Source organism: Rutilus rutilus (assembly GCF_951802725.1).
Source record: "Rutilus rutilus genome assembly, chromosome: 1".
NCBI lineage: Eukaryota > Metazoa > Chordata > Actinopteri > Cypriniformes > Leuciscidae > Rutilus > Rutilus rutilus.
Genome location: NC_140209.1, coordinates 940,587 through 964,837, shown reverse-complemented (window position 1 = coordinate 964,837; position 24,251 = coordinate 940,587). Strand labels below are relative to the sequence as shown.

The window sequence follows — 24,251 nt, the reverse complement described above, 5'->3', positions numbered from 1 at the left end:
TCTGGCATATGACTACGATTCTGGATTTTCCAATGAAGCTGCGCTTGGATCTTACTAAAGTCTCAGAGCGATCCGTGACGCGTTCCCCTCCCAGTCTAGGGGTCGGGAGGAGAGGTAACAAAGGAAAAGAAAGTATGATAACATAGAGATGTATAGATATGTGCAGAACACACTTCAGCCTCAGTCTCAGAGTGAAAACATAACGCAACTTTAAGGAAAAGTAAAAGTATTTATTTCCTTCATATATCAAAAAGGCTTAACAAAAGATAGGAGTAAATCTTCAAGAGAGAGTAAGCCCTAAAATAATAAACAGAAAAGAAGCAACAACACAAACGTCCCTGAGCTTCCTCTCTAACCAGAAACTGGAAAAAAAATATATATATTCATTTTGACAAAAACAGAATTAAAGACAATTATGACAAAAATCAGTCCAGGCAAATCAATCATAAAGATCTTCTTTATCAGATCTACTGTGTCCATCTCCTCTCCTGTAAATCTTCCCAAACTCAACACAATGATGAACACATGAGGTTCAGGTGACAACATGGAAATACAATTCAATATTTATTTTACTGCTTGATCATTTGTCAGTGTCGTGTCAAAGAGACCTGGAGTATCAACAACAGTTACTGGTCGACCATCAACTTCACCAACTCTCTTTCCACAAACTGTCGTGACTGAATCTAGTCTTAATTCACTGACAAACTCATCTCTTCCCAGAATACTGTTTCCTGTTGCACTCTTCCCATTTCCTGTCTTCCCGATCAGAGCAATCCTCAGACACTCCTGATCCTCTTGTTCATCTTCAGCACCTGAAAATCACAGCGGTAGAAAGAAAACTTAGTGAAATGAAGCTCAGAACTTTATAACTCAGAAAAAAAAAACATTGTCACTTGCAATAATAATAAATAATTAAAGCTGCAAGCAGCATTTATCAGGGTTCAAGCTTTTTAAGGCCTTTAAGCAGATAAGGCAATTTACTAATGAAATATGTGGTTTTTAAAGCTTTTTAACAGTTATAGCGCCACCTATGGTCCGATCTCCATAAAAAGTTGCATGCTTGTTCAGAATGTTGTCGCATATATGCTCACCAATTTTCATAAAGTTCTGAGTTTTCGTTAAAGATTTATACACTCATTTTCAAAATGACCCTGTTATAGCTACCCAAAGGGTAAATTAACAATTACAATAGGGTTTCAGCACTGAAGTGCTTGAATCCCTAATAATAATAATAATAATAATAAACTCAATGGATGGATACTAGGGCTGGGCAAAAAAAAAAATTGATTTCTCGATATTAATCTATTCTCATTTTTTCGAACCGATATTGATTCTTAAATCCCAATAATCGATTAGTCATCTTGTTTTCAGTTGATGAATGAATGAAACATTGTAGTGCGCATCCCATCCAATAAATCGCAATAATCTTTGTGCTTTGTTACTATTGATATGAAACAAAGTCTCAGATTTCAAATTCCATTTTCTTACAAAATTCAAAAACATAAATTATACAATTATATATACCAGCGAATACCATTATGGCGCTGTGGCGTGAAATCGCTCTGGCTCAAGAGAAGCAGCAGCACATGATCTTCTCTTCCACCTTAATAACACCAGTTACAGCGCCAAATAAACATGAATGAGCATCTGAAAGTGTGTTAAAATATAGTACAACTTATCGAAATCCGTATCATGTGACATGGAATCGCTCAATCAGTGTTTCAACCGTGGAAAGACGTTAGTAAAACAGCTTGTAAACAATGTCATGTAACGCCACATTTACCTCAGAAAAACCATATCCAGTGGCCACAAACCCATCAGTCAGCTAGTAAAATTAACTCTAGAGAGGAGCATTTTGCTAAATACTGTATATGCACCATATTATATATTCATAATGCATGTTTGAATAAAGCTGGCAAGTTTTTATGACAGCCACCATTTAAAAGTTTATATTTCATATAACTTTATTATTATAAAAATAAATAAAACTGTAATTTAAGTGTTTGTATACAAATAAGTACATTTTTACCTTCAAAATCATAGTAGGCTAATGAAGCCTATAGGCTACAACTGACTCCATAGTTTACAGCATTAGTTAAGAGATTTGTTTTCCTTGAGAAAATTTGCCATGTATTGAACCTGATATCCAAAATAATCAATATTGAATCAAAAACTAATCAAATTGTGAAATGTGTGTCAATACCCAGCCCTAATGAATACCCAGTGTTATGGAAATAGTTTTTTTATGCATTATTTTATTCATATTAAATGATCTTTCCCTATAATAAATCATGTACTTTCCTAATAAGGCAGAGAAAGGTTAAATTGGCTAAGAGCCTGGGCTATGGCCCCATGTTATCTATGTTATGAGATATAAAGATATAAAGAGGGAGAGTCTCCTCTCTGGGCGTGCACTCTCACATTCTCCTGACTGACTGTGAGCCTTTCTTGCAAGAAATTAACCATTATAATCATTGATTGAACATTTGTCTCTTATTCAGAATTGTTTATTGTTGTTAATAGAATGTCGTCAAAAATGAATTTTTAGATTCAATTTCTGAATGTGTACTTGGTCAAATTAGTGCCCAGGTCAAGGCCTCCAAGTACTTTGCAGTGGAGTTGGATTGCACACCTGACATTTCAAAGCAGGAGCTGGCCTCTGCAACTACCCAGTGTCAGAGGGGTATGCAGCAACAATTTTGGGTTTCAGGTTCCTGTTCATAATGGCCAGTGCTGGAATCATCACCATGAAATCTCTTTTGCTTTCTGAAACATCTCTCTAAACTCAGGGGAAGCTTCCATCTCATTGGCTATTCTTAAGCAAGAAATCTTTAAGAGAGTCTATCATTCCAATGGAAGTGTCCATCGAGATGTTCATTGCCTTGCTGACATAAGTGATCTCTGACAATAGATCATACCAAACCAAGAGGCACATGAGGAACTCCATGCTGACAATCTTGCCAGACAGCGACTTTGCCTCTGAGACAGTTTTGCCATCTTTTTCCACTTCCTCAAGCTTTTCCAAAGCATCAAGAATCCCCCCCCAACTGGAAACGTACCGCTTTGACGAGTTTATTTTTGCTTCCCACCTGGTATCACTCAGAGGCTTCAGTGTAATGTCCACAAATTCTTTCAGAATATCCCACCTCTTCACCGAAGCCAAACAAATGGTGTACAGTCTTTGGAGAGTGCCAAAAAAGGTTAGACACACTCTGTTTGATGACGCAGCATCACATAACAGGAGGTTCAGACTGTGGCTACAGCAGGGGATAAATAGTTAAACATTAACCCGAACTCGACCCGAGCCCGACGGGACCCGAAAAACTCACGGGTTTCGGGTCGTGTTCGGGTTAATGTTTAATTATTTAATGTTTAAAAATCGGGTTAATGGGTAGCAGACCTCTACTCTGGACACTTCTGCTGCACCAATGCTTGCACACCCTTGTGTATACCCCTCATATATGAGACATTGTCATAGCCCCTACAGTTAGCCAACTCCAACCCCAGGTTATCCAGCACCCCAGTCAGTGTTTCTGTGAGGCCTTTACCAGTTGTGTCCTTCACGACTGTGAAGCCAACAAAAGACTCATTGATGGTGGCATTCTTGTTGTCGTCTGTATGAACATACAGGATTATTACGGAGGCCAGCTCCTGCTTTCAAATGTCAGGTGTGCAATCCAACTCCACTGCAAAGTACCTAGAGGCTTTGACCTGGGCACTAATTTGACCAAGTACACATTCAGAAATTGAATCTAAAAATTTATTTTGAGTGCACCAGGAAAGATATCCCGTGGTTTCTTTAGAGGCTATCTTTTCTAAGATGCTCTGCTAGTGTGACATCATATTGTGCTATGACATCAATGACACCCAGGAAATTTCCATTTATAGGATCTCCAAACTTAGCATTCTTCCCCTTCAGTGGCAGGTTCATTTCTGCGAGGAAGAGTATGCAGTCGATCACTCTCGTTAACACTACTCCAGTGTGCCTTTTCAGCATCAATGGCTCTTTGCAATGTTCTGTCAATAGTTTTACCAAGGCGTAAGCGTGATGCAGCATTTTTGAAAGACACTGAAAGTTATTGTACCCCACCACAAAGTGTGTGTCAACAACTCTAGCTCCACCAAAAAGCTTACACACAAAACAATACACTCTATCTGTCCTTTTGGAGTACAGTAACCAATCCCACTGCACTTGTTCTCCATTGGACATTGAACGAAAACAGTATGCTTTGGAAAAACACTGTCTACTCTTGTCTGATCTTGGATACGGCCCATCAGGACATTTGAGTGGGCCATTCTCAAGCATACACTGCCTAAATGAGTCCCCAATCTGGTGTGGTGGTGGCCAGTCAGATGGATCTTCTGAGTAAGGCCTTGTCTCAGCCCTCTCCTCTTCACCTCTCTGTTCCACATTCTCTTCCACCTACTCTGAGCAATGCCTGAACTTTGCCTGTAGTTTTTTGCCTCTTCACAATGACTCGCTTGCTATAGTCCTCAGTTGTAAGTCGCTTTGGATAAAAAAAAAAGCTTTTTGTCTGCACTATTTTTTAACCAAAAAGGACACAGTGAATAGTCGTTACACTACATCCTTATGCATCACTTTCTGCCAGGATTTTTACGTGCTTTTTTTTCCAAATCACTGAAGTGACCTCGACGTCCGGGTTAGCGGTAGCAAGAATCTGTCAACATTCCTGTTGGTTGAACACGAGTTAATAGATATCAATCAACAAAGTGTCCTGTGCTCACCACACACCAGCTATAGGTGTAGAGGAGAGATTTGGCTATAGGGTGATGTATGGCTAACTTACACAGAAGAGACTTTGTTGCTCAGCACATGAAAATAAACTTCTTACCATGATTTCAGACTGTGTTGAAGTGGTTTCTCCACTGCATGGATCTTCATGTGTAGATTCAGGCGACTTTTAATACAGAAACTTTTCCCACACTGATCACACGTGTGCGGCTTCTCTCCAGTGTGGATCATCTCATGTGTTTTCAGATTTGCAGACAGACTGAATCTCTTGTCACAGTGTGAACACTTGTAAGGTTGTTCTCCAGTGTGGATCATCTCATGTGTTTTCAGATGTGCTGATCGACTGAATCTCTTGTCACAGTGTGAACACTTGTAAGGTTGTTCTCCAGTGTGGATCCTCTCATGTGTTTTCAGAGTTGATGGCTGACTGAATCTCTTGTCACAGTGTGAACACTTGTAAGGTTGTTCTCCAGTGTGGATCCTCTCATGTGTTTTCAGATTTGATGGCTGACTGAATCTCTTGTCACAGTGTGAACACTTGTAAGGTTGTTCACCAGTGTGGATCTTCTCATGTGTTTTCAGATTTGATGGCTGACTGAATCTCTTGTCACAGTGTGAACACTTGTAAGGTTGTTCTCCAGTGTGGATCCTCTCATGTGTTTTCATATGTGCTGGCTGACTAAATCTCTTGTCACAGTGTGAACACTTGTAAGGTTTTTCTCCAGTGTGGATTCTCTGGTGCAGTTTTAAACTGTTTGCTGTAGTAAAAGTCTTCTCACACTCAAAGCACATGTACTCTCTCACAACAGTGTGAATTTTCTGATGTGCGTGTAAATATGGCAGAAGTGAAAAACTCTTTCCACACACAGAACATAAATGTGGCTTCTCCTTTGTATGAACTGTCAGATGTGTCTTCAGGACTGATGTACTAGGAAATGTTTTGCCGCATTGATCACATGAGAACGGCTTCTCTCCGGTGTGGATCCTCATGTGTTGATTACGATTTGCTATGTGTGTGAAACTCTTCCCACACTGATCGCATGAGAACGGCTTCTCTCCGGTGTGGATCCTCCTGTGACACTCAAGACTTTGTTTGGTTGTGAAACTCTTTCCACATTGAGTGCAGGTGTAAGATTTCTTGGCTCTTCTTTCCTTTAAAAATGTCAGTTCTTCACTCTCCTCCTTCATTTCACTCAGTTCTTCATTCTCCTCCTTCACTTTACTCAGTTCTTCACTCTCCTCCTTCACTTTACTCAGTTCTTCACTCTCCTCCTTCACTTCCATCAGGTCTTCACTCTCCTCCTTCACTTCACTCAGTTCTTCACTCTCCTCCTTCACTTCCATCAGGTCTGACATGAAAGAAAAAAATATTAAATTAAATTTTCATTACATCAAAATAATTAACCGAGAGAAATATAAAGTGAAAGGACATGAAAGTGAGCCCTGATGTAATGGTAGAAAGTAGACAACTGCTATAAAATATTATGATAATTTGATGCCTTTTTATAAATTGACTATATGTCCTTGAAACTTTCCATGATTTTGAAGGTGGAAAAGGTGGCGTCAAGAGGCAAGTGAATGGTGACGAATTGATAATTTGCATCTGCCTATTATTATCTGTCTACAGAAAAATGAAAGGAATTGCCAAAATCTGTAATTGTTTCTATACTTTTGGAGGGGACTGTATATGTTTGACATCTAAGATGAATATGAGGGAAGAGATCAACATTTCAGCTTTTATTTCCAGGTATTTACACCTGGATCTGATACACAACTTAGTCAAGTCAAGTCAAGTTTATTTATATAGCGCTTTTCACAATACAGATTGTATCAAAGCAGCTTCACAGTATTAAATTAAAATAATACATCAATGCTTGTTTCTAGTGGAAAACGTCCACGTTTGGTAATGCTGATCAATAGTATTTTTGATTGATTAATTAAATTAAATATCCCAAATATCCCCAACTGAGCAAGCCAAAGGCAACAGTGGCAAGGAACCGAAAAACTCCATCAGGTGACCTAATGGAGAAAAAAAACCTTGGGAGAACCCAGGCTCAGTCGGGGGCCAGTTCTCCTCTGGCATTTATGAACTAGAGGTCGGATTTAACTGTAAGATTAAAAGTATTATATGAATGCCTGGCTGAAGAGATGCGTCTTTAATCTAGTTTTAAACTGGGAGAGCGAGTCTGAGCAACGAACAGTATCAGGAAGACTATTCCAGAGTTTTGGAGCTAAATGTGAAAATGCTCTCCCTCCCTTGGTGGACCTGGAAATCCTAGGTATGACCAAAACCCTCGAATTTAGTGATCTTAAAGAGCGCGATGGATTATAGGGCGATAGAAGATCTGTCAAATAGACTGGAGCTAAGCCGTTTAGGGCTTTATAAGTCAGTAGCAATACCTTGTAATTAATACGGAACTTTATAGGTAACCAATGTAGTGATGATAAAATTGGTGTTATATGATCATATTTTCTTGATCTTGTAAGAACTCTAGCGGCGGCATTTTGGACTAACTGTAGCTTGTTTATTGAGGATGCAGGACAACCGGCTAATAAAGCATTACAGTAATCTAGTCTCGAGGTCATGAATGCATGAACAAATTTTTCTGCATCAGAAACTGATAGCATATTACGTAGCTTAGCAATGTTTCTAAGGTGGAAAAAGGCTGTTCTTGTAACATATGAAATATGATTTTTAAAAGACAGGTTGCAGTCTAGTATAACACCCAGGTGTTTTACTGTAGAGGATAAAGTAACAGGACATCCTACTATGTTAAAGTTGTAGTGTGAGAGGTTTTGTGGGCGGTTTTTTAAACCGATGATTAGTACCTCTGTCTTGTCTGGATTTAATAAAAGAAAATTGCGCGTCATCCAATCTTTTATATCTTTAACACACTCTGTCAATTTGGATAATTTAGCGTTTTCATCTGGCTGTGATGAAATATAGATTTGAGTGTCATCAGCATAACAATGGAAACTAATTCCATGTTTCCTTATAATATGTCCAAGTGGCAGCATATATATTGAGAATAACAGAGGGCCCAACACAGATCCATGCGGCACTCCATAGTTTACTGGAGTAATGATCGATTTTTCTCCATTTAAATAGACAAAATGGTAGCGGTCAGATAAATATGATCTGAACCAACCTAAAGCTTGTCCTTGAACACCATTATAATTTTGTAGTCGATCTAAGAGTATTGTGTGATCTATAGTATCGAACGCAGCACTAAGATCAAGTAAAACTAGTATTGAGATCCAGCCTTGGTCAAAAGCTAAAAGTAAATCATTTGTGATTTTAACGAGCGCAGTTTCAGTGCTATGATGCGGTCTGAATCCAGACTGAAACTTTTCATAGATGTCATTTTCTTGCAAGAAAGAGCCCAGTTGGGCGGACACAAATTTTTCTAGCATTTTAGACATAAAAGGTAGATTTGCTAGATTATGCGGGTCTAATTGTGGTTTCTTAACTCTTTTAGAGTGGTTTTATAACTGCCAGTTAAAATGTTCTTGGAACATGACCTAAAGATAAAGATGAGTTAATAATATTGAGGAGAGGCTCTTCCACTATAGGTAACACTTCTTTCAGTAGTTTAGTTGGTATAGGATCTAATAAACATGTTGTTGTTTTAGATGAAATAATAAGTTTATTTAACTCTTTTTGTTCTATAGTTGTAAAGCACTGTAATTGTTCTTGCGTCGTGATAATTGAGGCTGAATTATAAGGCGCGATTGAGGATTGAACATTTACAATTGTGGTTCTGATGTTTTCTATTTTCTCAGTGAAGAACTTCATGAAATCATTACTACTAAACTGTAACAGAATATTTTGTTCAGGTGACATCTTTTTGGGCCTTTTTATAACGTGACATACTGTCTTTCCACGCGATTCTAAAGACCTCTAAATTAGTTTTTTCCTCATTTACGCTCTAAATTGCGGGTTTCTCTCTTTAGAACATGCGTAGTATTGTTGTACCATGGTGCTTTACTTTTCTCTCTGACCTTTTTTAGTCTAATAGGTGCAACAATATCCAATGTTCCAGAGAGAATGGTGCTCATAGTGCTAGTTAATTCCTCTAGTTCATCTGTTTGTTTGGGTTCACTGAGCAGCTGAGACAGATCAGATAAGCAATTTGAAAAATTATCTATGGTGGATGGAAGGATTGTTCTGCCTGGTCGATAACACTCCGCAGCATGATATATTACAGGAGTTACGTAATATGCAAGTTACCATGTAATGGTCAGTGACATCATTACTTTGTGTAAAGATATCTATATCGGTTGGATCGGTTCCATGTGATATAATTAAATCGAGTGTATGATTAAAACGATGAGTTGGTCCGGTAACGTTTTGCTTGACCCCAAACGACTTTAATAAATCTGTAAACGCAGCCCCTAACGCATCATTTGGATTATCTACGTGTATATTAAAGTCTCCAACAATTAATGCTTTATCGACATTGACTAATAGCTCTGAGAGAAAATCTGCAAACTCTTTTAGGAAATCAGCGTAAGGCCCAGGCGGTCTATATACGGTAGCCAAGGCTAGAGATAATAGCGAAGTTTTTCCAACATCTAAGAGCATAACATTTAGTACAAGTACTTCAAACGAAATAAACTTATAACCCGTTTTCTGAGTAACATTGAGAATATCTCTATAGATTGTTGCAACACCGCCGCCACGACCAATCAGACGGGGCTTATGCTTATAGGAGTATCCTGCTGGGGTAGACTCATTTAGATCGAAATAATCATTTGGTTTAAGCCAGGTTTCAGTAAGGCAAAGTACATCGAAGCTATTATCTGTGACTATTTCATTTACAATAACTGCCTTAGGTGTGAGTGATCTAATGTTTAGAAGACCTAGCTTTAGAAATTGTTTTTGTTTACTAATAGCAACATTTTCTGTTTTAATAACAATTAGATTTTTCCTAGATCCTGCAGTAAATTTATCATTTGATCTCACTAAACGAGGAATAGACAGTTTCTATGCAATGTTCTACACTAGAATTTATATCAGTTAACCCTCTGGAGTCTGAGCGGTTTTCTGGGCCCTGGAGGTGTTCTGACATGCTCTGACATTAGAGCTTTTTTCAGTTATTTATAAACATGTTAATGGCAAAGGTGTAAATTCACTCTATATAGCACAAACAGGGCTACCCAAATATGTGATCACCATGCATGTATATTTTTGAATTTTTAAGAGAATAATGTTTATGCGTGGTAAAAAAAAAAAAAAAGAAAGTTGCTGAAATAAGACCACAAAACTCATAATAAATATGTGTCAATAAGACTTTTGACTAGTGGATGTTGTCACTTCGAGTTCTGGCTTCAAAATTATGATTTATCGTTCACATAAAACAATACATTGATTTAAATTGATGTAAAACAGGTTTTGCTTGGAAAGCCAATATGCGAGGGGGGCGTGAACGAGGAGTGGTTTACACCTGAGAATACAATGTCCCACCCACTCTGCATAATTAGCCATTCATTCAGGTGTGACACTGACTGAGCCACAATGCAAGGACAAAAGATATATTTAGAAGACTTATATTGACCATTTAAGATTTTGCTTACATCTATCTTGTAAATATGTTTTGCTATTTTATTAAAAAGGTTACAATTACAACAATTACAATTTCAACAATATTTCAAGTGTACTCTTTCTTTGTAAAAAAAAAAAAAAGAAGATTATAGGCCTACATTTTATCTATGTATTCATTAGTTTGAATATAGCCAACATTGGAACAGCTAACATCTTAGTTGATGACTTTATTTTTGACAAAAATAGTATTTTATATATATATAGAAATTGCTAAACAAAAGCTTATTTGATGTGGCAGTATATTCTACAGTAAAATCTGTACCCAAATCTAGTGAACAAAATGTTGTCTTTCATATTTCGCCTGACTGTTTTTATGAAATATTAGGGCATATAAATGTTAATTTGCAGTTTAATACGTTGCTTATATAAATAGCCTACATTTTATTTCAACATATTTCAGTCGATTTTTACTCATCTCAGTATAGCAATACAGTTTGCTAAAACATCATCATTCATTCACACACGCGATTTAAATTTAAACTCTCTTTTTGCGAGCTGTGGTAAACAGCGCGCATCTCTGCCGTTCATTCATCACAAACAGAAACCCGATTCACGTGAGAAGGAAAAAAACTTAGTACAGTATTCCTCAGCTCAGTCGGATCCTTGCTCCTCGATATACCCGCACTTCTGAGGGACATTTTCCATTATTATTATTCCTCACAGCGCTGCGAGACGGTGTAAACAATTAATGATCTGAATAAACTTGTGTTTTCTCGAGCTGATATGGGGGCGTTCACAGGTTTGCGTGGATTGCCTCAGTAATTTGCGTTTGAATAGCATGCGCTCTCCGTAGGCGGAGTCACATTACATTTGAATGAGCTGTAATGAGCTCGACTGGAATCGCTCTCTTTTAATACAGATTTCACAAGATGAGAATATTTGTTTTTTATATAAATTACTTCATTTAAAAGAAGATAATTCAAGCTTCATGCCTGTGTGTCTGTATGCCTGTTTGACTGAGTATTCGCTGAGTTATTGTTCATTTTCGGACGCGTTTCAGAATGGACTTCAGTGGCAGAGAGAAGGCAGAACTCGCTTCGTGTTTATTTTTCTTTATTTGGCAAAAAGCACAACACTTTGTTTTTATTGTGAGTATACACAAAAACAATACACATTTAACAGAATCGATTGATGTGTGAAACTCCTATGGAAAATCAAAGTCAACAGAGTATTTATGAGTTTCTTTTACACTGATAAAAAAAAAGCGAGCTAGTATCACCGGCGATACCGCCGACCTCAGGGGGTTAAATTGGTGCAGCAAAGACTATGATTTGGACCTTTGGTAACTAGTCAAAAGGTATTTAATAAAATCTTGTTCATGTCACACGTAAAGTTGTCCGTGTCTCAAGCTCATAACTGGAGTCACTAATCATTTCGATTTTTGCTACTGCTCTTAGTAGTACTGTAAATTAAGAAAGACATTTCCCATGCCCCGGAAATGTACATTTCTTAGAGTTAATAAACAATTAATCCTGATTGTTCACGGGACAAACAGGCTAATTGATTCATTGTAATATTAACTTACGACAGTAAGTTAATTATATTAACTGATCCAAATGTTCATAATCAATTATAACCAGTTATTATTGATTAGGCCTATTCATATTTCATTGAGCTAATTTGCTACACCACCACAAAAATCAGTCATTTTGATCGCAAAAATCACAAAAAATCGTGAAATCCTGGAGGGACTGAATTAGTTCATGCGTTCATGACCTCAAGGCTAGATTATTATAATGCTCTACTGGGTGGTTGCCCTGCACGCTTAATAAACAAACTACAGCTGGTCCAAAACGCAGCAGCTCGAGTTCTTACCAGAACCAGGAAGTATGACCATATTAGCCCAGTTCTGTCAACACTGCATTGGCTCCCTATTAAACATCGCATCAATTTTAAAATATTGCTGATTACTTACAAAGCACTAAATGGTTTAGCTCCGCAGTACTTGAGCGAGCTCTTAACGCATTATAGTCCTTCACGTCTATTGCAATCTCAAACTTCCGACCAGTTAATAATACAAAAATAGACAAAATAGACATTACTGTTGGTTGAACACAAGTTAATAGATATCAATCAACAACCGGCACACCACACACCGGCTAAAGGTGGAGAGGATAGATTTGGCTATAGGGTGATGTGTGGCTAACTTACACATAAGAGACTTTGTTGCTCAGCACATGAAAATAAACTATTTACCGTGATCTCAGACTGTGTTTAAGTGGTTTCTCCACTGCATGGATCTTCATGTGTAGACTCAGGCGACTTTTAATAGAGAAACTCGACCCGCACTGATCACACATGTGCGGCTTCTCTCCAGTGTGGATCCTCTCATGCGTTTTCAGATTTGCTGAATGACTGAATCTCTTGTCACAGTGTGAACACTTGTAAGGTTTTTCTCCAGTGTGGATCCTCTCATGTGTTTTCAGAGTTGATGTCTGACTGAATCTCTTGTCACAGTGTGAACACTTGTAAGGTTGTTCTCCAGTGTGGATCTTCTCATGTGTTTTCAGATATGCTGATCGACTGAATCTCTTGTCACAGCGTGAACACTTGTAAGGTTTCTCTCCAGTGTGGATCCTCTCATGTGTTTTCAGAGATGATGACTGACTGAATCTCTTGTCACAGTGTGAACACTTGTAAGGTTGTTCTCCAGTGTGAATCATCTCATGTGTTTTCAGATTTCCTAACAGACTGAATCTCTTGTCGCAGTGTGAACACTTGTAAGGTTGTTCTCCAGTGTGGATCCTCTCATGTGTTTTCAGATTTCCTAACAGACTGAATCTCTTGTCGCAGTGTGAACACTTGTAAGGTTGTTCTTCAGTGTGGATCCTCTCATGTGTTTTCAGATTTGATGGCTGACTGAATCTCTTGTCACAGTGTGAACACTTGTAAGGTTTTTCTCCAGTGTGGATCCTCTCGTGTGTTTTCAGATGTACTGGCTGACTGAATCTCTTGTCACAGTGTGAACACTTGTAAGGTTGTTCTCCAGTGTGGATCCTCTCATGTGTTTTCAGATTTCCTAACAGACTGAATCTCTTGTGACAGTGTGAACACTTGTAAGGTTTTTCTCCAGTGTGGATCCTCTCGTGTGTTTTCAGATGTACTGGCTGACTGAATCTCTTGTCACAGTGTGAACACTTGTAAGGTTTTTCTCCAGTGTGGATTCTCTGGTGCCGTTTTAAACTGTTTGCTGAATTAAAAGTCTTCTCACATTCACAAAATGTCAGTTCTTCACTCTCCTCCTTCACTTCACTCAGTTCTTCACTCTCCTCCTTCACTTCCATCAGTTCTTCACTCTCCTCCTTTACTTCCATCAGTTCTTCACTCTCCTCCTTCACTTCACTCAGTTCTTCACTCTCCACCTTCACTTCAATCAGTTCTTCACTCTCCTCCTTCACTTCACTCAGTTCTTCACTCTTCTCCCCCACTTCACTCAGTTCTTCATTCTCCTTCACGTCACTCAGTTCATCACTCTCCTCCTTCATTTCACTCAGTTCTTCACTCTCCTCCACTTCACTCAGTTCTTCACTCTCCTGCTTCACTTCACTCAGTTCTTCACTCTCCTCCTTCACTTCACTCAATTCTTCACTCTCCTCCTTCACTTCCATCAGTTCTTTACTCTCCTCCTTCACTTCTTCACTCTCCACCTTTACTTCACTCAGTTCTTCACTCTCCTCCTTCACTTCCATCAGGTCTGACATGAAAGAAAAAAAATATTAAATTAAATTTTCAGTACATCAAAATAATTAACCGAGAGAAATATAAAGTGAAAGGACATGAGAGTGAGTCCTGGTGTAATGGTAGAATGTAGACAAGAGCTATAAAATATTATGATAATTTGATGCCTTTTTATAAATTGATTATATGTCCTTGAAACTTTCCATGATTGTGAAGAGGTGGAAAAGGTGGCGTCAAAAGGCAAGTGAATGGCGACGAATTGATAATTTGCATCTGCCTATTATTATCTGGAGATATACAGTCCCCTCCAAAAGTATTGGAACAGTGGCAATTCCTTTCATTTTTCTGTAGACTGAAAATATTTGGGTTTGACATCAAAAGATGAATATGAGGGAAGAGATCAACATTTCAGCTTTTATTTCCAGGTATTTACATCTGGATCTGATACACAACTTAGAAGATATAACCTTTTGTTTGAACCCACCCATTGCTCATGTGACCAAAAGTATTGTGACTGGCAGGTGTGTTTTGTTGCCCTTGTGTGTCCTATTACATTGATTATTCAAACAAATAGCACTGAATGTCTGCGCTCAGTTTCAGATTTTGGTTTTGCCTGTGCAGACTGCATTTATAGTCAGACGTGTAACCAACATGAAAACCAGATAGCTGTCCATGGGTGAAAAACTAGCAATTGTGAATCTGAGAGAAAATGGAAAAATCAATCAGAGCCATTGCACAAACATTGGCTATAGCCAGTACAACCATTTGGAATGTCCTGAGGAAGAAAGAAACCTCTGGTATACTAAGTAACAGACCTCAAAAGGGTAGACCGAGGAAACATCAGCAGTTGACAACAGAAACATTGTGAGAGCTGTAAAGAAAGACCCTAAACCAACTGTTAGTGACATCAGCCACAACCTCCAGAGGGCAGGAGTGAAGGTATCACAATCTACTGTTCGCAGAAGACTTCATGAACAAAAGTACAGAGGCTACACCAGAAGATGCAAACCTCTCATTAGCAAGAAGAATATGAAGGCCAGGCTGGAATTTGCCAAAAAGAACAGAGACAAGGCTTAAACATTCTGGGGCAAAGTTGTATGGACTGATGAGACAAAGATGAACCTTTACCAAAGCGATGGAAATGCTAAAGTTTGGAGAAAAAAAAGATCTGCACACACAAGCTCATCTGTGAAACACGGTGGAGGTAATGTCATGGCTTGGTCTTGCATGGCTTCTTCTGGGACGGGCTCATTAATCTTCACTGATGATGTAACACATGATGGCAGCAGCAAAATGAACTGAAGTGTACAGACACATTTTGTCTGCCAATTTACAGAAAGATGCAACCAAACTGATTGGGAGATCCTTCATCATGCAGCAATGACCCAAAACACAGTGCCAAAACAACAAAGGAGTTCATCAGGGGCAAGAAGTGGAAAGTTTTAGACTGGCCAAGTCAATCTCCAGACTTAAACCCTATAGAGCATGCATTTTACCTGCTAAAAAAAAAGAGACTGAAGGGAGTAACCCCCCAAAACAAACAACAACTGAAAAAGGCTGCGGTGAAAGCCTGGAAAAGCATTACAAAAGAAGAATGCAGGAGTTTGGTGATGTCAATGGGTCCCAGGCTTGATGCAGTTATTGCAAGCAAAGGATTTGCAACTAAATATTAAGTCTTATTCAATTTAATGAATAAGGACCGGGAACACTTCCCATAAATCCTGATGTACTTGGTACATCATAAAAAGGATGGCGTATACGCTAATATTAGTCTCTCTGTTTATCCCGAGGTTTACCTCTGTCCGCCGGATCCAGGCCGTATCCAGATCTGATGAAGGACCAGGGCCAGGATATGATGACAACGCAGTCCTGAAGTGTCAAGTAGTCTCTCCCCTGTGAAGGCCTCCCTCCCTTTACCTCTATACAGATAAAACGTTGTTGGGATAATTCTGGTTTGCGTGGCTACGCAGACGTGACAATTTCTGAATTATAAATTTAAGGCCTTACAAGTAGTTTGTTGAGGGTTGATTTGTGAAGGACTACATGTCTGCGCATATATTTGCGCGCATACCTATCAACCGAACACGTGATGCGCATTTGTGCGGCATCTGCATTTTTGAGGTTTGCGCAGAGAAAACAGATAATCGTTTGCTCCTTCGAACCTATTTCAGGAGTGCGTTCTTGAGACACCAGGCACTTTTTGTGCGGATGGGCGGTCGGAGCGCGTTAAGGGTTTTCTGTTAGAACGGTGTCGTGTTAGTGGCCTCTAAGTTAATGACTAATGATCTTCGCAACTTCACTGTTACACTAATTTCTATTATCACTGTAAAGCTGCTTTGAAACAATCCATACTGTTAAAAGCGCTATATAAATGGTGACTTGACTTAAAACACAATGGTCGACAGTAACACAGTAATTATCAATCTGTTCAAAAATGATCAGACAACCGAGAATTGAGACAGGTCTATAATTACCAGGGTCTAGTTTACTCCCTTTCTTATATAATGGAATCACTCTGGCAATCTTGAGGTCATTGGGAAAGTATCCTTGTTCTTATCGACCTGTTTATAATAGGAGTAATGCTCGGAGTAATGATCTCAGCGGCATCCCTCACGATTCTAGATGGAATAGAATCTAATCCTGTGGCTTTAGAGCCATCAAGCCTCTTCAGCTTCTCAAGAACAAGTTATTTACACTTTAGTGCATTGTTATATTATATTGTGTGTTTTTTGTGGATGTTTTGGTGAGATATGTCTTCGCTATTTATCTAATAATTTCTTCTCTATTGTGATTTTTGACTATTCTTTATTACGTAACCAGGTGATTGTCACATGACTAACTAATTGCTGCTTAAAAGGACCCTGAGTGTGTTTGCTACCCACACCCTGATGAAGGCTCAATAGATGCTATGTGTCGGCGTGCGGTTACTTGAGTAATTTTGTCAAGTCAAGTCATCTTCATTTATATAGCGCTTTGAACAATGTTGATTGTTCCAAAGCGGCTTTACAGTGATAATAGGAAATTAAAGTAACAGAGATTGTTTTGGCTTTATAGCAGCTCTAGAATAAAGATGAGAATGCTGATGGCGTGCACATGCGTATTACGAGTTCAGTCTATAGGTATGTGCATTTGAATATGTGCGCAGGTGTGTAGTCCTTCCCTACAAATCAACCCTCAACATACTACTTGTCTGGCCTTATCTCCTTTTATCACCTAATTTTAACTTAAGCAAACAGCACAGTGCTCAAACGACAAAGTTAAGATTACTACAAAAATGCAGAATTCTTTCCCCGACCAGCTTACATTCCGGGGAAAGGAAAACACAACTGCCTACATGAGGATAAGAGAGAAAATGCCTCTTCTGGTTCAAGAATCTTTTACAAAGGATTGCAGTTCTTGAAACAAAGTTACTTACGGGATCACCAAATCAGACAGAACACACAACAGAGCTTCGTCATGGACACCCACAGCATACCGGTGAGTCCCATGAAACTAGTGCTCCTCGACAGGTAGAGAAACAAGCCGATCGACTTACAAATCTATGGCACAAACAGGGAGCGAGACCCAAAGGCACTCGAGAGACATCAGATTGTCACGAGCATCACATATTGCCGCAGTAGCATCCTCTACCCCAGATACAGTTCTAACAAAGATTGCAAACACTGGTCTCCTACCACCACCTATACATCTTGAGAACAGATTTGAAGTACTAATGAATGTAAATGAGGAATCCCCAAACGTGATGAAGGTGTTTGAACACAGACTGAATGGGCCAGTAGCTAACACTGATGCTAACTGGCGCTCAAGGTGGAGCAGACAGCGGCACTCAGCTCAGAGCGCAGCCGGGCCCAGGACTCTGATAGTGGGGGACTCCATAATCAGAAACATTAGCAGCAGGGATACAACTACGTGCTGCCTTCCACAAGCAACAACTTCTGATATAAACAGGGAACTTCAGAACATTCTGATGAAACATAAGACTGCAAATCGACTCATCATTCATGTGGGGAAGAATGATATTCATAAGGAGCAGTCAGAACTCCTTAAGAAGGATTTCAATGAACTTTTTGAAACACTTAAAAGACTGAAAGTTCAAACATTCATCAGTGGACCTCTCCCAGCAAGAGGAACAAACAGGTTTTCCCGGTTGCTTGGGCTTAATACATAGCCTGACGTCGTTAGTGGTGTCAACAATAATCGATTCGGCGATGCATCGCAATGCGGGGCATGCACGATTCAGCATCGATGCGGCAAAGTGCCATAATCGATTATGTCACTGTTTTAGGGGTGTAACGGTACGCGTATTCGTACTAAACCGTTCGGTACAAGGCACGCATTTTTCAAACCGAACAGTTATTTCAAATGTAAGCGCGTCGCGAGCGCGCTCATAATGTAGACGCTTGCGCGACCACAACATCAAATGGCAAACGCAATGTAAGCGGAACGAAACTGAGCTACTCGTGACGGACTGTTTATCAGTTTGGACCAACGCAGCGCGAGCCGATCTTATACTACACAACGCTAAGAGATCCAGTAAAGAAAGCATTTGAACTCGCCACTAAAGTAATAACATCGCTGCGAGATCTAGTGAGAAACATTCACATTTCTCCGTTATTAACGGATCAAACATGAACTATCCAGTGTCCACAGATCTGCAATATTCACCATGGATTTACTGTAGTAACACTAACTGCAACTTTGGAAGTTTGGCAGGAATAGTAGGCTATAATGCTTTCAAGTAACATTATGTCGGATTTATTTCGACATTATGAATAACATTGCTGCCCTCAAATGTTAATCTGAACTAAAATAAACATTTGTTTATATGCTCCTAAGAAGAGTCAATTATAGCTCCATCATTGCTCAAAGAAAAAAAATGTCATACTTTATGATGTTAGTTCTAATAAAAAAAGAATAAAAAAAAATCAAGGAAATTTCTCTGGCATTTCTTTCTTTTTGCTGTATCGAAAACGTACCGAACCGTGACACAAGTGTATCGTATTGAACCGAACCATGAATTTTGTGAACCGTTACACCCTACACTGTTTTTTTTCTGGCCTTGAGTTGGACAATAAAGTTTTATTTCAAATGGTTCTCAAGCAGAGAGAAGAGAAACATTTCTCATTCAAAGCACTGAAAGCAGTGATTTATGCTTTCTTTTTCAGGTTTGAAAATGCCATATCCAATACCCTGTACCATTCAATTTTATTTTATTTAATGACATTTATGTCAAAGATACAGGAGAGTGATAATACACACATAGCAGCCAATAAAATCTGTTGTTCAATATCTGACTGCTTGTATTGCCTCATGACTGATGAAAATTTTGCCTTGTTGTGTGCAGTAGAATTCTGATGCATCGCAATGCATCGTAGAATCGAATTGAATCGAATCGTTACCTGGTGAATCGTAATCGAATCGAATCGTGAGGGCAGTGCCAATGCACACCCCTAGACGTCGTCATACTGAGATTCTAGTCAGAATATGAGTTTGATCTGCTCCATTGGGCTGTGATTATGGGGCGTGTTTCAACCGATTCAGGAAGGAAAATGCCTCTGCACTCAATTGGATAAACCTACAACCAATCAGAGCAACGGAGTAAGTTTTCATTCATGTTTCCAATCGACAAATGCCTTGATCGCGGTTCTCTGTTCCTGTTTTAAAATGAATGCGGTGTCGATATCTTCTATAACAGACGCGATGGCGGAATCTACACATAATGTTTCATAAACAAAGTTCGGCAGGAGCACGTTTACATAATCAATCCCATCAACTTGTCATCAAACACCATGTCTACCCTGTCAGCATGAGAGGAAACATATATTCACTGTCAACTCACCTAACATTCCTTGACAGTTTTCAGAATCCCTCCACTCACTCTCGGCTTGTTCTTCCACAGCCTGGTATGGGGGGGGGGGGGGGGGGGGTACTTTGGGTTCGGGCCGAATACCGAGCCCGGAGCCTCTCCTCAGACAGCACGTCAAATATGCATCTCAATTCTCCAGCAGCAGTCATAACCCAAGTGCCCGTTGGTGACGTAGATGATTACGTTGCTCATCTGTCCATCATCGTATAAAGCCCGCCCTGACAATTTGATTGGTCCGAACAATTTTTGTTCGGGCATAATAGCTCCTCAACGGATCGAGTCCAGACCGAACTTCCTGGAAAACAGCCAGGGAAGCCAGGTCAGCATATTACAGCCTCCGATAACACCAGAGCAACAGCCCCTCTCACCAGACACTTTATCTCTCTCTCCAGCATCTCCACTTCTGTGCTTCTCACAGAAAAATGGAGGAAATGGTGTATGCTGGAACCAGACTATCCCACTCTTTTGCTGCAAGCCCCCAGATACCAACCAAAAAACAGCAGGCACCGCAACCACCAAAGCCTGCGGGCCCAGCTCCCCCTCCTCCTGTGAGAGCTCTTCGGCCTCTGCCACAACGCCAGGGCCCACACCCTCCTCCATCTGCTCGAGGTGAACCAAAAACAACTGATACCAGCTCTCAGTGATATGTGTCGGGTCCCCGCTCTGATAACAGTAACTTTCTCAAATGTTTACAGAACAAGCGGGAACCCAGTGTGCCTGAATCTTTCTCTATTGCTGTTCTATTACAAGATATACAGTCTAAGGCCTTCAATAGCCGTACAGCAAACCCAACTAATCTGGTGCCTATTACATGTAAGAAATAGACATCCGCTAACTTAAAAATAAATCACTTCTAGTCAACGACTTAACCACAAACAACCTGGATTTTATGCTTCTAAATGAAACGTGGCTATAAGACAGCTGCAGTGCAACAGTCCTCAATGAAGCAGCCCCTCCTAACTTTACTTTTATGAGTGTCTGCAGAGCTGTTAAGAGAGGTGGGGGTCTAGCTGCTATTATTAAAGATATCTAACAATGTAAGCAAATATCATTTGGGAATTAGTTTTATGTACATTTGCTCACCTGTTTAATAAAGAATGTTCAAGAGCGGTGTCGCTGTCAAGTCGTAACTCGTGAAGCTATTAAATTGATATTGAGCCTCATTTTAGTTTTAGTCCTTTTTTGTTTCAAAGTCTGCTTGCCATGGTCCATAATGTTTGAACGAAACAAGAACAGCGTGCCGCTAAACGTTACGCACTACGCGGTTGTCCACGTCTGTCGCCATGGTTACGGCTATGGCAGTACGAGCGGAAATCGAGGACAGCGCGGATATTGCGTCATTGACAGGCGACATTTTTTTCCAGGACGGGACAATATTTAAAATTGGAATTTCTCTGAAATAAAAAATATTTGGAGACTTTTGTGATATTGTAAGTACACAACTGCAGGAAATATATCACACTGTGCAAAAAAAATCTTACATATATAAAAAAACATCGCGCTCCACTCAAATCGCCCCCCGCTCGCTCCAAAAAAGGAAAAAAAATCTACATGTATATCACTTTTAGCTTAGACCACAGCCTTACCTCCTAAAGAACTAATGAGTAACAACAACATTTTTCAAATAGAAATGTTTTATTTCAAATTACAGGCCTATGTAAGAAGGAATATAGCCTACACAAAAGGTCCTGTAAAATTAAACGAATAAATGGGCCTAATAATATAAATAAAAATTATATAAACAAAAATATACATACATTTTTTTTAAAGTAAATTAACTATAAGGCCAGAATTTTGAAAAGTGAACTTTTGCGCAACGCGCACGATTAAAATTTAAATTGGCTTCCATACACACAAACTGCTGTAAAATTAAACGAATAAATGGGCCTAATAATATAAATATTATTACGGACGACACAAATTCGGCTAAATAAAACGAACCATTAGGTCTACTTGAATGAAAAAACTAATTTGTTTGAATATTGCGCTATATTTAATTGACACTTTGTTGCAAGTTACCGTATTCAATTTGCTAACCTTTTGTTTTCTTCTCAGCGTGTTCGCGTAGCTCACGGTCATGTTTTCGAGAGATGTGTCTTGAGATTCCAAAATGAATATTTGCTGACTGAAACGATGTCTCCACATTCGTTTTCTTGTACCACATTATCATTGTTAGTTACTTAGTTATAGTACACCTGACCTGTATGACTTCTCATTTTCCTTTTTGAAGTAGCCTACTTTTTGAACTCCATTATTGAGCCGAGTTTTGACTGAAAATAGTCTACTGTTGATGACTGTGCAAGACAGATGGATCCTAGTTTAGGTTTGCCTGAGCATGCTTCAGACTCGTGGTGTGAGCTGAGCGTAATTGAAGCGAAATTGGAGCGGGAAATAAGGCGACGCTCCGTCCTTTTAAAAATGCCGCCCGCTCCCGCTCCCCGCCCGCTCCACTCCGCTCACATGCTCTGATACATATACATATATATATATATATATATATATATATATATATATATACACACATATATATATATATATATATATACACACACACACACACACACATACATACATATATATATATATACATATATATATATATATATATATATATATATATATAAAACACTATAGTTAATCAAATTGTTATTCTTACACAACAACATTATGGAAGAAGCTGGATGATCATTTTGCTCATCCAACACATTATGCAAATTATATGTTTATTGCATTAATTTATGATACTGTATGCTCAGCCATAAATTCAGCTTTTCTATAATGTTCAGGATTTTATACACATTTACAGGTTTTAGCATTGAGGTCTTATTATTTGTGGGGGTGCTGCTTCTGTACTTATTTGCTTTATATATCCAGATGTATTTCTAATATTCTGACCACCTCATGTATGTAAACAGGGCTGATAGAAAAACTATTAAGTGCAACATCACATTATTTAACTATGAACTCAGGGTTTAATTTACACATTTCTGACTGGTAGCGAACATTAGTGAAGTGTTGGTCACTAAGCTAGCTGCAGTTAACTATTCTTTTCCAATAAACACTAACTAAAGCTGGCTACATAAAACACAACTACTGCCTAGATTCATGAGAGGACGGTTGAAGTGTTTAAAAGTGAAAAATACAGTAATTTCATCAACTTACCAGCGAGCGTGCTTCAGAAACACTGGAAATGAATGAATGGGGTTCAGTGCTGGAGCTGTCGGTGTGTTTGCTGGAACTACTATCGGCTACTCCCGCTCATAGCTCCGCGACACGCGTCACTTCCGCATTTCTCAGTTCTTCCTCTTCTTCTTCGGGCTTATTGGCGGTTCGCATTCTTAAAAAGAGCATTAGCGCCATCTACTGTGGGCAATAGATCAGAGACAGTATATCACAACTCCCAGAACAATCCGGGCTCGAGCTTTCAGTGTCGCTGCGTGTTCAGCTCCTCATCTCCAGCCAAAGCCCATCACATTCCAGAGAGGGATAATTATACTACTACTACTACTACTAATAGCCTATCTATATTCTATAGATCAAATTTGTTCTTCTATTTAAAAACTGTATTATTAATCTACCCCCTTCTACTGAGTGTAAAATCATCTTTAATGTTAATTGTTGATTACCTTTCATCTGAAATTCTTCAATTATCTTACTTCTTTTCTCTTAATATTTATACTAGTAATATTTATTAATATCCTCTACATTCCTACCTCTGAGCCACAGAGCTCCATCATCCGCGAACAGCGATTTATTTATACTATTGTTGCAAATACATCATTAATCATAATAATAAACAACAGAGGGCTTATAACACTACCCTGAGGAGTTCCATTCTCAATTATTCCTCTCCTTGATATATATTCCCCAATCTTTACTTTAATATTTCTTTCAATTAAAAACTCTTTAATCCAATTATATAATTTTCCGTCTATTCCAATTTGATCTAATTTCATCAACACACAGAATCACACAAACACACAATCACAGAAAACTGCTATTAGAGTTTCTTTATTCATCAAAGCTTTCCTTATATCTGATTATTATTAATAATTGAGTCCATTGAACCCTTTCCATGTCTAAAACCATTTTGATATGGGGAAAAATCTGTAATAATTTTTTCCATGACTTAGATGTGACGTTAATGCTATCGGTCTGTATAGTTTAAAAGAATACTTGGATCTTTACCTGTTTTTTAATGGGAATTATTACAGCTTCTTTCCATCTCTAAAATCCCTTCTTCCCATACCCTGTTATAAAACTCTAGAATGATTTTAAGAGATTTGTCACTTAATCACTTTGATCAAGCTCGTGTGAGCGCACTTTCAATTTAGATACGAAGCATTGCG

General features: G+C 38.8%; 2 protein-coding genes across 4 annotated transcripts in view; one reads left to right on the top strand and one right to left on the bottom strand.

The window, feature by feature from the left end:
* Positions 1 to 24,251, top strand: part of LOC311301520 (uncharacterized protein) — a 402,121-nt gene that overhangs the window by 232,965 nt on the left and 144,905 nt on the right. The gene's annotated exons all lie outside the window — the stretch shown is intronic.
* LOC311301489 (uncharacterized protein) lies at positions 213 to 23,217 on the bottom strand. 3 transcript variants are annotated; one of them, XM_084426664.1, is made up of 4 exons: positions 23,065 to 23,217; positions 12,555 to 14,052; positions 4,854 to 6,102; positions 213 to 812 (listed from the first exon to the last, which is right to left on the bottom strand). In XM_084426664.1, the coding sequence occupies exons 2-3, from the start codon at positions 14,045 to 14,047 to the stop codon at positions 6,075 to 6,077; spliced, it is 1,521 nt and encodes a 506-aa protein (XP_084282790.1). In that variant the 5' UTR covers positions 14,048 to 14,052; positions 23,065 to 23,217; the 3' UTR covers positions 213 to 812; positions 4,854 to 6,074. The 3 variants fall into 3 exon arrangements, with proteins under 3 accessions (XP_084282790.1, XP_084282792.1, XP_084282791.1); XM_084426666.1 differs by lacking the exon at positions 12,555 to 14,052 and having other exon boundaries at positions 23,065 to 23,151; XM_084426665.1 differs by lacking the exon at positions 4,854 to 6,102 and having other exon boundaries at positions 251 to 812; positions 23,065 to 23,157.

Bases quoted from the DNA above. Each gene is read 5' to 3' on its own strand.
- LOC311301489 (XM_084426664.1), bottom strand. From the start codon at position 14,047: ATGGAAGTGAAGGAGGAGAGTGAAGAACTGAGTGAAGTAAAGGTGGAG. The intron at 6,103-12,554 runs GTAAATAGTTTA...CTTTCATGTCAG, and splicing joins AAACACAGTCTGAGATCACG to ACCTGATGGAAGTGAAGGAG.